A 12,707-nucleotide genomic window follows, 5' to 3' on the forward strand; every position below is an offset into this window, starting at 1 on the left:
TAGAGAGGGCTGAAACATCATGTCTTCTTACCTGATGTTCATGAGTTACAATTGTGTACTAAGCGGTTTCCCAGAAACATGGAGTTTACCTGATCGAATCCTGGGAGAGCCAACTCAGCCTTATATCCTTCTGAGGCCTATAACTTAACTAACCTTAAGTTGAGTAATAGTGATACCAATTAAATGAGCACTTGCAACCTTTATACGTTTGTGTTATATGCTATACAGACATTATTATATATACCTCTACATGGAGATTTAAGTGGGGTGAGTCCCTTGGATCTCAGACTTGGTAGTAATTAAACACCAACATTGAAATGTCTCTGTAGGGCCCTAGATTAATTTCCTTATTTTTTAAAGGCAACAACTGTGATCATTTTCTGAACAACGACTGTAACAAGCATTAAAAATGCAATAGGTCTCGCCTTTCATTAAGTTGAAGCCATTTGCTTTGCTATACAATACCATTAGCAAAGCAAATGGCTTTAACTTAATCAAAAGGCGAGACCTATTGCATTTTCAATGCTTGTTATTCATTTCGCTATATGGGGTAATGCGTTATATTGCATAGTCTTTACTCACCTAGTATGGCGCACTTTGCTGTCACCCTCTTTCTTTAAAGTAGAAAGTTAGCTCTCTAGTTGTATTACACAACTCTGTGGCTTTGCTACAGTGAACTTCCGAGAATGGTGAGAGGGAGGCTGTGCTTCGAATAGTCCCGCCCCTTTTGAATTAAGTAAACAGTCCAGCCTCCAGCTTTATTTATGTTGTAGAGAGATTCACTGTGCTGGACGCTTGGCAGCTGGGAAGGTAGGCTGGCTCAAGCCTTCCTTGACAGTTGGTTGGCGGGTACTGGGGGCTCGAGCCCTTCCACGTACAGCTGCGGTCGAGGTGAGGCGCGCGCTGGCGGTGGATATGCACCTCAGGCTCGAACCTATAGCGTACGATTGAAGCATTCCTGGGGAGTGCGTGTGCGGTGTAAATCCTTACACTGGCATAGAATTAAAGAGACGCTTCCTGCTACCACGTTCTGCCACCTATGTCTTACAGACGTTTATTGGCTGCGGACTCAAACTACAAACATAATGATGACCGCAGCGTACAGGGTCGTCCACTGTGATGGGCTTAGTGAAAGGTGTTCGCGGATATAAACTGACATGTTATTAGCGGGACTGGGTCACGAACGTACAGACAAGTTTTTGGCAGACGTTGCATGTTGTGCGGTGCGCAGAATATGCGTGTGAAGAAAGTTACCTGGCATAAGCTAGTGCGCCGTCCATTCTTGAATAAAACGTACATGTGAAAAGTTGCTGCTTCCGGCTGACTCTTGCCAGTCGTAATGCCCCACATGTGACACCTTGAACCGGTCCTGTCTTTGTATCCGAGACACATTGCTTTTGCTCGTAACGTTGCAAGCAAAGTTGGCTCAAAGCGTTTTGCTGTCTCGTAGAGGCAACTTTTGCTCGTAGTTACATGACCTTTGACCATATGCATCTCGAGAAGTGGCCACCCAAAACAAATGTGAAATTATTATAAACTTCAAAACCCTTACTAAAATATATGCTCGTGTTTTGATATACAATAGATAAAAACTCCGCCAAAGGGTCAAAGAGCAATCATTCCTTACTATTTGCAGAACGTGTTTTTCAGATGTGTTCTAGACAAGCAATCACGCCGTGTTGCTGGCACTGAAAGCAGGGCTAACAAGCGCTCGCCATGACGTATTTGCTCTGCTTTTTCTGCCGTCCCACTTGGACGGCCTCGCCTGCTAAAAGGTTTCTTGTCTTTATGGGGCCATGTGTTTGGCCCCATAAAGATAAGAAACATTTTGCGACAAACGTAATTCAGGCGAGCCTGTCCAAGTGGGACAGCTCAAAAAGCAGAGCAATTACATCATGCACAGCTCTGTTCCAATGGCTGGCCACCGTTTACCATAAACAGTGACGCCAGCCAATGGAAAAGAGGGGCGGGGCTTAAAGCCCCTTACAGAAAATATCCATAAACATTAAATCTTGCCAGCGAGACTGCGCATGCGCGCAGCCTATGCCAGACAAGACCTAAAAACGTAAATACTTGTCAGCAATGTAGTTCCTGATTACATTACACGTTTACTTGATCTTGAATTCCTTTAGACTGCTTGCTTTTTCCAGGATGTTATATTTCTGTAAGCTTTTTTGCAGAATATTACGCTGGTATAGCTCATTCTGTGAACTGGGTCACCTCTAGGTGTCTGTGTGATTTCTGGTTGGGGGTGCATATATATATATAAAGGGGCACAATTTAGAGCTCTGGAATTGAGGCTGAAGTCAGTGTGAGTTTTTCACTGTGCTTGTCAGTGGATTCTAAAAGTGTTCAGAATAAACACACATGCACTCATTGGCCTTTCTGTGGATGAAACAGATCAATGGTGGTCATATGTTCCAGTTGTAATTATGATTCTATGCTAAACAGTATAAAAGAGGTGCACAGCTGTTGAAATATTGACAGGGTGGAAGAAAGAAAATGCAGTACTTACAGGTGATTGAGTGTGTTGGGTGTGGTGGTGATGAAGTGAGGGAGATACAAGGAAGTATGTGCTGGAGAGAGTGAAAAGAGGGTACTGAAGAGGAAAGAGGCGAGGTACGAGATTTGAAGATGGAGGATATCAATAAGATGTTGGGAGAAAAGGGGCAAGTGTCTAACAGAGAGGTTACTGAGGAAAGTGCTGTGAAGTGAAGAACAGGGGTGATTGCAACACCCCAAAGACTTCTACTTCTTCCACAGACCTTAGTAATGTTTAATTCACAGTCTCATACTTTCAGAATTGAATTCTGTTAAATTCTATTTATTTATAACGAAATCATTGTTGTTACTCATTAATCTGATAGTGCTAACAGACATTGGGAAAGCCAAAATATTAACTTGTTTTAAGTGCATGCACATTACTGTGTGATGTGTCTGGATGCAATAAGAGAAAGCTCAAAGAGCAAAACTTAAATACAAGTCAGGTGGTATGTTATGGAAAGCACAGGGTTTTAATTTAGATGTTTAAAGCCACTCTATTAATTATATAGACCACGCCTCCTGTAAAGGATTATTAGTTATGCTTCCCAGGGCACGCCCCCTTTAGAGGTTAACTCCAGTTTTTTTCATCCTACTTAAAGCCCTGATTTTATACATGAAAACTGGCGATCTGCCTTCATGGTCCCATTATCTTTCCTGGGTAATAGGAAGACTCAGCTCATGGATGTTAGTGAAGACATTGGTGATGTCATCAGAATAAAAGAAAGTCAAAAAAGAGGAATCTTGAAAGAGGTTGGCTGCAGAGGTCCGGAAAACCACGTACCCGCCTTTGATGTAATCAAGAAAGGTGTGCTCCGATTCCACACTGAGGGACAGGAGAGTAACCTAAGAGTGAAAAACACAAGAGAAGGAGATTTAGAAATGAGGCTTAACAGTAGTCACCCATTGATAAATTATTAATGCATTTAGGATTACCACAATAGTTGTAAGATAAATTTGCATACAACGCCTTAGCATGACATTAATTTGCATATGTATTGTTTAAGGAGAAAGCAATTAGCATTAATCTTCGCTTTGTGCACAGCAGCGGTTTCTTCATGAGAGTGGGGGAGCGTCGACCCCCCGCCCAGTGCCAGCCCCGCTAAACCAATGTGAACAATAAAATGGCAATGAAATAATTTCATTGCCATTTTATTATTCACAAAGCGCCCCACAGCCGGCAGCCTGCCCAGGATCCGGGATGAAAGTGGGGCGTGTCCTCTACTGTTCGGAGGACTAGTGACATGGCTGGCCTGACACTGCAAAAGTGTGCAAGTCAGTTTGGCCGGCTGTCTTGAGCTGGCCAAAGTGACATGCGCACTTTGCATGTCTCCACCAAGCTGTCATAGACAGCTTGGTGGATACCAGGGACAGGCCTGCAGGGCCTAAAGGAGGGTCCAGCCAGGACGCTCCATCCAATCCAGGCATTGCTCTCATGCAGCATAAGAGCAGCGTCTGGATTGGTCAGGGAATTTTCCGCTTCCACTGAAGCCCATCAGAGCCATGTACTGCAAGGACACAGAGGATGCAGCACAGGTAAGTGGATTTATTTAATTTCAATGTAATTTTAATGCATGCAAGTGTTTTTATTTTATACTCTTTTTTCATGCAAATGTGTTTTGCGATGCGGTGGGGCACTTTGCTCGCCTCACCGCGTTTATATGTTACCAACTGCTCCGGACTGTGCACATCCACCTTTTGTCAAGATTTGATATTTGGATTTGACTCTTTGTCTGTGGAAACGTTTAGATCAACTTGAAAGAACACCTATTGCTTTCATGAACAGAGTATGCTTCAGAATTTAGCAGAGAAACCCTGGGCCCGATTCGCAAAGGTAAACGTAGACGTTTGTTTTAAACTTAGGCAAAACGTCTAAGTTTATGGCTTTGGGATTTCACAACGGGCATTTACGAGTACTATCTTTATGTCTGCACTTTGGGCAGGGATCCACCATGAGTGCGGACATAAAGATAGTCAAGGCAAAGTATGAGACGGTGATGACGCAGTGAGCAGTTTGTCTAGTTGGGGCTTCCATAGGTTGTGTCCAGCAGTTAGCAGGTGAGGGCCCGATCTGCAAAGGTAAACTTAGATGATTGGTTTAAACTTAGACCAAACGTCTAAGTTTCCAACTTTGGGAATTCACAAACGTCATTTGCAAGTACTATCTTTATGTCTGCACAAGGGGCAGAGAGCCACTGTTGGCCACCTTACCCTTGTCTTCATGCCCTTGTCTTAGAAAGTGAAGTTGCAAGAATTTGTAAATATACTGTATCTGTCAACAATGTGTGTACTTATTTTTACACCCTGGTGTGGTAATGAGATGAAGATAATTTATTAAAAGCACTGTACTTAACTATAAAGAGAGCTGTAGATATTTCTAAAGAGAGCTAGCTATACACAACTCAAACTACGTAACTGATATTCCTTTTGCTTCCTAATTAGCATGTGTATTTCAATTTTTCATAAGAATTTGTCAGTGTGCTGCACTTTCTCCATTGTAAGTTATTGTGCCCCATCTGCATGGATAGACTGACTGTGCAGTGTGTTAACTGTGAGATATGCAGTTCATTGCTTCTAGCCTAGGATTCTCCTGTTTTTCGCTTTAAGCCTTAGGGTTCTATGGAGATGTCCTCTGTATCACGCTCTCTCCACTCATTTTTGTATTGAAACTCCCACTGGATCTTACACTATGAACTTCTCTGTGCCCGTTCTTGGTTTAGGCACTCTTTCAGTCTTTACTGAAAGTTAACTTTGGCTGCAAATAATTTACAATGTAGTTTTTAATCTAGCAAGTTGGACTCCTCCATTAAAACCTTCTTAGAGGACTGCTTTGCCTATTTTAAACCTGCACTATCTCACTCACACACATATCAATCACAACAATCTATACTTGCAGTCCCTAAACCCAGGCTTCAAATATGGCAAAAATAACATCTCGGGTAAAGAGCACCCTCGTGGGAGCCTGTTGGGCATTGCAGCGTCAGCCTGACGTGGAGCACGCCCGATGATGATGCATGTCACCCACTAGGGTGTGTGAGGGCACTTGCTCCTGAAGAGCCACACTCTCTGCTGACTCTCCAGGCTAGCACTGACCTGTCTGTCTCCATTTAGAACTGCATTCCATTTTGTCTATATTGCTGAGCTTTACTATCAGTGAGAGTCTAAAGTGCATTAGTAAAAAATTCCAAATATCCGATATTACACTGTAAGGAAGTGTTCATCCCTGAATTTCGGACTCAGAAGAGTTTTCTTTTACTGTGTAAGTCTTGGGTTAGTGGGAAGTAATCTTATGTGGGACGTACCGGGCTGCTACCTGCACTATACATTTAAATGTAATACGAGCCTGAGACAAATATACACTGACAGGCAGCCATTGGAGGGTTCTGTGTGCCTTTTAAATATGGTCTCTTCTGTCGTGTTCTTGGACCCACGCAAGAATCAGGTAGGGTTACGATATCGTTTATTTATTGTGACTTCTACCCTGCACGTCCGTCCTCGTGCCCTCCTCGTCGCAACTGTCCCCTTCCCACTCCCTGACCGGATGTGGTGTCCAGTTCCTTTCCTTCCTTGTGGTCCGGTGCCGGGTCCTAGTTCCCTTCACCCCAGGCCACTACCTCTCCCCCCATTTTCACAAAGAAATGACGAGTGAAGAGAAAAAGAGAGATATAGAGATAGGGAGAAAAGGAAAGAGCGATAGCTCGGAGCGAAAAGAAAATGATATGTATGCATCCCCATCACTGCATTTCTTCAATAAGTCTTTTCGGCCGTCTGCTCACTCTTCTTGGACAAGCCTCTTTCTGTGATTCTTCTGCTGGTCCTTCACCCTTGTCTGTTCCCTTTCTGTTGTGATCCATCGCTTCATTTCCTTCTGCTGCAGTATCTTGTCCATCTTCATTCATGGTCTTCAGTCTTTTGAAGTGAGAACTGTTCCCTGTTATTCGGTGGTGTTCCGACATCCTCCGTAATCATCGGCCCCTTCACTTTTATGATCATTAGCGGGTCCTTTGAGAACAGGCTGTCGGACTTTCTTTGCTGTCGCACTACCACTCAGTCCCCTTCTTTGAGGTGCGACGGGGTGGCATGTCGTCTTGCATCTGCATATGCTTTTATCTTCTCTTTGGTCTCTTTGTCTTTTGCTGCAATGCTGCTGTGTTCTGGTGGCATCGTTGCTGCTACCTGTGGTAGCCTCGTCCTGCTTGTCCTCCCCAGCACTGACTCAGCGGGACATCTTCCTGTGGAGCTGTAGGGGGTGTTTCTATAGTCTCGTAGTACCTGACATAGTGCTTGGCCTATGGAGATCTGCGCCAGCATCGCTCGTTGGACTGCCTTCTTTATGCTCCCCATGAACCTTTCCACCATGCAGTTCGCTTGTGGCCACAAAGGTGTTATCTTCCTGTGATGAATGCCTAGCTAGGTCATGAATTTGCGGAATTTTACCCCCGAGAACGGAGGACCGTTGTCTGTCTTTAGAGTTTCTGGGGAGCCCCAGGCCGCAAATATGTCATCCAATATTGGTAGCATCGCTGTTGCCGATGTTGATGAGACGTGGCGCACGATGGGAAATCCTGAGTACTCGTCAATGACCACAAGCAGATAGTTGCCCGTGTCCAGTGGCCCAAAGAAGTCAGCTGCCAACGTTGTCCACACTTGGAAGTTCCGACATTTGTAGCGGTTCGGGCTTTGCTGCCTGTCCTGTTTGACTGATGTGACAAGTCACAATAGAGTCTTCCGCCATTCTATCTAGGCCAGGGAACCATACTTTCTCCCTTAGCAATTGTTTTGTTGCAACCATGCCTCAGTGTGACTCATGTGCCAGATTAACAGTCTGTCACCTTAGTGAACTTGGTATTACTATCCTTGTTCCTTGCATCATTATTCCTGTTTCTGTCTCCGACAGTTCTTCATGTATCTTCTTTAGCGCTAGCATTTCCTCCTTGTTTACTCCCTCTCCCCAGGTGCAGTTGTTGTTGATGTGTCTCCATCTCTGCAGCCTTTTTGTTTCTTAGGCCATTTGCATGGTGGCATCTTTCGCTGTCTCCTGCTCTAGCTCCGCTATTGTTATTGGCGCAGGAGTGTTTTGCTGTAGCACAAAATTGAGATAGTCTTCTGCCATTGATGTGGTCTCCGGTGCCTGTGGTAGAGGGTGTCTCGACATGTAGTCAGCCGGGTTGTGTTCTTTTCCTGGCTTGTGCACAATTTTGAAGTCATAGTCCATCAACCTTATACCCCAGCGCTCGATGTGAGGCGGCATTTTTGCCGACGGATTGCCATATATTGTCACCAGAGCCTGATGGTCTGTTATGACGGTGAACGACTTCCTGTAGATGAACATGTGATAGTGTTCACACGCCCACACCACTGCTAGGCTTTCCTTTTCTGGCTGGAGTATGCCTTCTCAATGTCAGACAAACTTTTTGGATGAATCTCTCCCCGGCAGGTGCTGTGCAAGTATGGCTCCTAGTCCAACTGGGCTGGCGTCCACCGTCAGCTCAGTGCATAGCAAAGGGTCAAAATAGGCAAGATGATCTAAAGTCATCACGGCCTGTCTGATGGCTTCAAACGCTCAACTGCATTCCTGTGACCAGAGGAACTTCTGACCTTGCTTTGTTAGCTCTTGGAGGGGTGTGCTCACCACGGCGAAGTCCTTGATGTAGCGAGCACAGTAGCTGGCAAGCCCCAGAAATTACCTTACTTCTGCGACATCTGTCGGGGAGGACTCGCGTTCCTCAGTGTCTCTACTTTGCTGGGATCTGGCCTCATTCCTTTCTTGGAGAAGATATGTCCGAATAATACCAATTCACTTCTCCCCAGCTCGCACTTGTCTGCGTTCATTGTCAGTCCCGCTTGCTCCAGCTGTAGGCATACTTGACGCAGGGCCCTATCATGTTCCTCATCTGATCGTCCAAATACTAGAATGTCATCACTATTGTTTAAACTGTTCTTCACTGGCCTTATCACCTGCCTTATGGTCTCTTGAAATATCTCTGCAGCCAATGAAATGCCAAAGCTCAGTCGCTTGTATCAAAACAGGCCCATGTGCGTTGAGAACGTGGTAATGTATCTTGACTGTTGGTCCAGCTCTAGTTGGTGGTACCCTTTGCACAGGTCCAATTTTGAGATTCGGCAGGCCCCAGTGAGACAGCTGATCATATAGTTTAAATGTGACCCCGGGTGGCGCTCTTGCTCAATTGCTGTATTTGGTACCCTCATGTCCACACATATGCGGATCTTGGAGGTGTTCTATTTTGGAACCGCCACTACTGGAGACAGCCATGGCGTCGGCCCTTCTGCAGGCTCAATAATGGCCTGGGCCAGTACACTTTGGATTTCCTCTTCAACCTGTGGTTGTAGGTGTATGGGCACCCGTCGATGATGTTGGGCTAACGGCTTGATCGCCTCATTGATGTGCAAAGTTATTTGTTTTCCTTTCAGTTTGCCTAGGCCTTGCAGTATGGCCGAATGTTCCTGTAGAATGTTCCGTTTCTCCGACATGTGGTATGTCATCGCTAGTAGACCCATCACCTGCACCGTGACGTTGCTTAGCAGGCATGGTACTGGGATGTCACCTTTTAGCACATGTATCTCTTCTTGGCAGGACCTGTCCCTGTACGTTAACGGCTCTGTGAACTTACCCATGTTCTCTACCGGCGTTTTGGAGCCCCACGTGAACCCATCAACAGTGGACGGTGATAGCGGCGGTCTCACTTTCATTTTCTCGTACTCCGACATGCACATGATGTTACATGTGGCCCTGCTGTCAAGCACAAACTGTGTATTATGTCGCCCTACTTCAATGTCCACGGTTGCGGTTTTCTTTAATTGATGCTTCTCCACAAGATAAATGTGCTCTGGTTTCTGTCTTCCTTAGTGACATCTGACATTAGATACAGTGATGCCACACTCACAGGTGCTGCCGTTTCTTCCGACTCATCGGAGGATCTGCAATTCGCTGTTTCCATGTGTCTGGCATACCTGCTGGTGGTCATCCGTGGTCTTGCTGCTCTGCCTCGCTCGCTTCTAAACTGCCTGCTCATACAGGCGCTTGCAAAGTTATTGTCTCTGTTGCATTTTCTGCACCTCTGGCCCATTGCCGGGCACGCACCGACGTGTGGAAATTCGAGTCTGCATCGATAGCACGTTTGTTCGTTCTTCTTTGTTGGCAAGGGCGCCGGGTATTCTTTCTTCTTGCCGTTTCCAGTAACGCGATTCGCTTGTTCCACTCTTTTTTCTTTCCCCAGCTCCATCTCTTTGGCATGCGCCGTTGCTCTCGCTTCCGTGCGGGCCATGGTCAATATCTTCTCCAGCGTTGTTGGTTCCTTCAGAACACGTGCATGGAACTCTAGAGACTGACAGCCTTCAATAATGCGCAGTCGTATCGCTTGCTCATTGTCAAACTTGTCAAACTCACAGTACGTGACCAATTTTCGCAGTCGTATTGCGAAGTCGTCAAGGGACTCCTCTGCTCGCTGACGCGCAGTGTTGAAGGTGTACCTCTCAAAGTCAATATTTTCGTTGCGGGTCAAATTTCGCTGTGAGGCACTGTATCACTCCCTTGTATGTCGCTGTTTGATCGCTGGGAAATGTTATGAGCAGGTCCTCCACTTCATCCCCTGCAAGATTCAGAAAGAGGTCCAGCTGTTTGCTGTCTACGATGTCCGTTGCGTGCATGGAGCGCTCAAATTGCCGAATCCATCTTTCTCACCTGATGCCGGCCTGTGGTTCCGATAAGCTGAATGGCAGTGGTCTGAGAAATATTGCTTGTGGACTCTTTCTGTCACTTGCTGGTTCAACCATTTTCTCTGACGTGCAGCTTTGGTGCAGGCCTTGTTTATATGCAATTACTTTCTTGCTAGAGTGATAGTAGTACTTCCGTCTCTATTTTATTTCTTTATTTTCACTTTATCTTTTGCCTTTAATGTGTTGTCTTTCCTTTTGAATTTCACCTTTGTACTATTTAGGTGTCTCCGCCTGGCTTTATAATGGCGTCCTGGCCTTCCTCTTTGTTTATTGGCTGAATCTGCCTGCCCTTAAAATGGCCGCCGCCGTCTCACGAGACCGAGATTTCTGGTGCCTGACCCTTTAAAATGGCCGCCGGGCCTTCCTGGATGCTGATTCGCTGCTTCCGCTTGACCCCAAAATGGCCGCTTTGTTCACGTGAGATTTGCATTCAAATCTACGTGCAAAGCGGGCTCTTCTTGATGCAGTGAGCGGCTGGGACACAGTCGGGTGCACCGCTGGAATGCACGCGATGCTTACACGCACAGATGGGTGCACCGCTTGCTGTCGGGCAGGTGGGGGGCCTCTTACAGCGTCTCCACTGAGGCCGGGGTGGGCTACCGCACCGGTGCTCCGGTTCTCGCCACTCGGAAAAGGGTGGGCTCTTGGCTCTGTTTCAACCTGCGACCGGGTGGGCTCCAGACGTCGCAGCGATTCTTCTCCTGTTCTTCACAGGTGGCAGGCGGACCAGGGTGGGCTCCTGGCTCCGTTTCTGAGTCACGAGGGACCCCGGTACACACGTCTGGTGTCGCCTTGATATCCCACCTTTGTCGCCAGTTGTCGTGTTCTTGGACCCAAGGAAACACGCAAGAATCAGGTAGGGTTATGATATCATTTATTTGTTGTGGCTTCTGCCCTGCCCACATGCACGTCTGTCCTCGTGCCCTCCTCGTCTCAACTGTCCCCTCCCCACTCCCTGACCGGATGTGGTGTCCAGTTCCTTTCCTTCCTTGTTGTCCGGTGCAGGGTCCTAGTGCCCTTCACCCAAGGTGAAGGGCCCAAAAAGCTGACATCTACACAAGTGCATTAGAACACTTTTCATAAGCACCGATTACATTACAGAATATCAGATTTTTTTTGCCTGTTTAATTAGGCGTGAGGAGAATAAATGATTTTGCCCAGAATCACATGATGTTGAACGGATGGTGGAACTAGAGCCTGGTTCCCCAGTTCCAAAGCCGACAGCTCTGGCCATTAGGCCACATCTTCTCCCTCGGAAGGCTACCCAGCAAAATCTTGAATATGTCACAATAAAGTACATTGCTGCCCGTACCACCATAGCATGATTTTTCTCAAGGAGAGCATTTTTAAGATTAGGCCTGGGCAAAATTTGCATTACACCAGCATTTACTAAATACATCCTCACGCCCAAAGTGGATGTGATGACACATACAGCGCCAAATGCAAGTTTTGCATTTTTGTGTGATAACATGAAATTTCATATAATTTTGGCAACATTTCTAATAACTAGCTTTTGCTTATACCCCTATTTAAGATTCTTCAACTATAAATAACAGTTCTTGAAGGCAGGGGCGGCTCCTCCATTAGGGTGCAGGAGTGTCGCCCCACTGCTTTCTCGCAGTGCGAGAAGCAGAAACATAAAATAGTAAAACTACCATTTTATGTTTCTGCTTCTCTCACTGCGAGAAAGCAGAAGGGTTTGGTTGGGGGCGGGCAGGTAGGTGGGTCTGTCTAGGGCAGGGGAGGAGTGGCTTGCCCACTGCTGAGGGCGCTGACTGTTTAGTCGGCCCTCTGGGGCCGACCAAACCAGTCATGCCATTCTGCCTTTTCTCCATGTATGCTGCATGCAGCCTACATGGAGAAAATGGCCGCCCCATAGGTGGCTGGCTGGTCGGCATCCAGACCAATCACAACACTGCCATTGCAGCATTGTGATTGGCTTAGGGGAGAGGAGGGAGGCTGCCTGCTTCCTGTTGCTGCAGGAGGGCAGGAGAGCAGGAAAATCGTGACCCGCGGACAGGTACGTTTTTTATTCACTCATTCACTCAGGTACGTTTTTTAAACGTATTAACCCCTCCTGCATGACCACCCCACATCCCCCGACCCCCTGCGATAAATGCCGGGCACGACTGCTTGAAGGCTATGTAAACGTGCTATACAACGTGCATCAGATACAAAACTGCTACCGGATTCTTTCCTTCATCTGCCAACTGCATGTTTAAGACAATGATGTAAGGAGATTTAAAAGAGCAGAGTCAGATCCTCCCTCTGCCACCAAAGGAAAAAATTCAAGTTTTGTGATATTTCGTTGAAAATTTTTGTCTTTGATTCAGTTCCCTACTATTCCGGACAGCTCTTCCAAGTCAGGAGAGATTCAACAATACATCTGGGTATCACAAGCTTAAGATGGGACCAACATCTGGCCTGAC

General features: G+C 46.4%; 1 protein-coding gene across 1 annotated transcript in view; it reads right to left on the reverse strand.

Annotated features, from left to right (window-relative positions):
- Positions 1 to 12,707, reverse strand: part of LOC146870586 (copine-8-like) — a 1,950,277-nt gene that overhangs the window by 968,670 nt on the left and 968,900 nt on the right. Inside the window, exon 10 of the mRNA XM_085643269.1 lies at positions 3,326 to 3,387. Within this exon, the coding sequence (XP_085499395.1) occupies positions 3,326 to 3,387 (62 nt within the window). The remainder of the gene's footprint in view (positions 1 to 3,325; positions 3,388 to 12,707) is intronic.

Source organism: Triturus cristatus, chromosome 1_1 (genome assembly GCF_964204655.1).
Source record: "Triturus cristatus chromosome 1_1, aTriCri1.1, whole genome shotgun sequence".
NCBI lineage: Eukaryota > Metazoa > Chordata > Amphibia > Caudata > Salamandridae > Triturus > Triturus cristatus.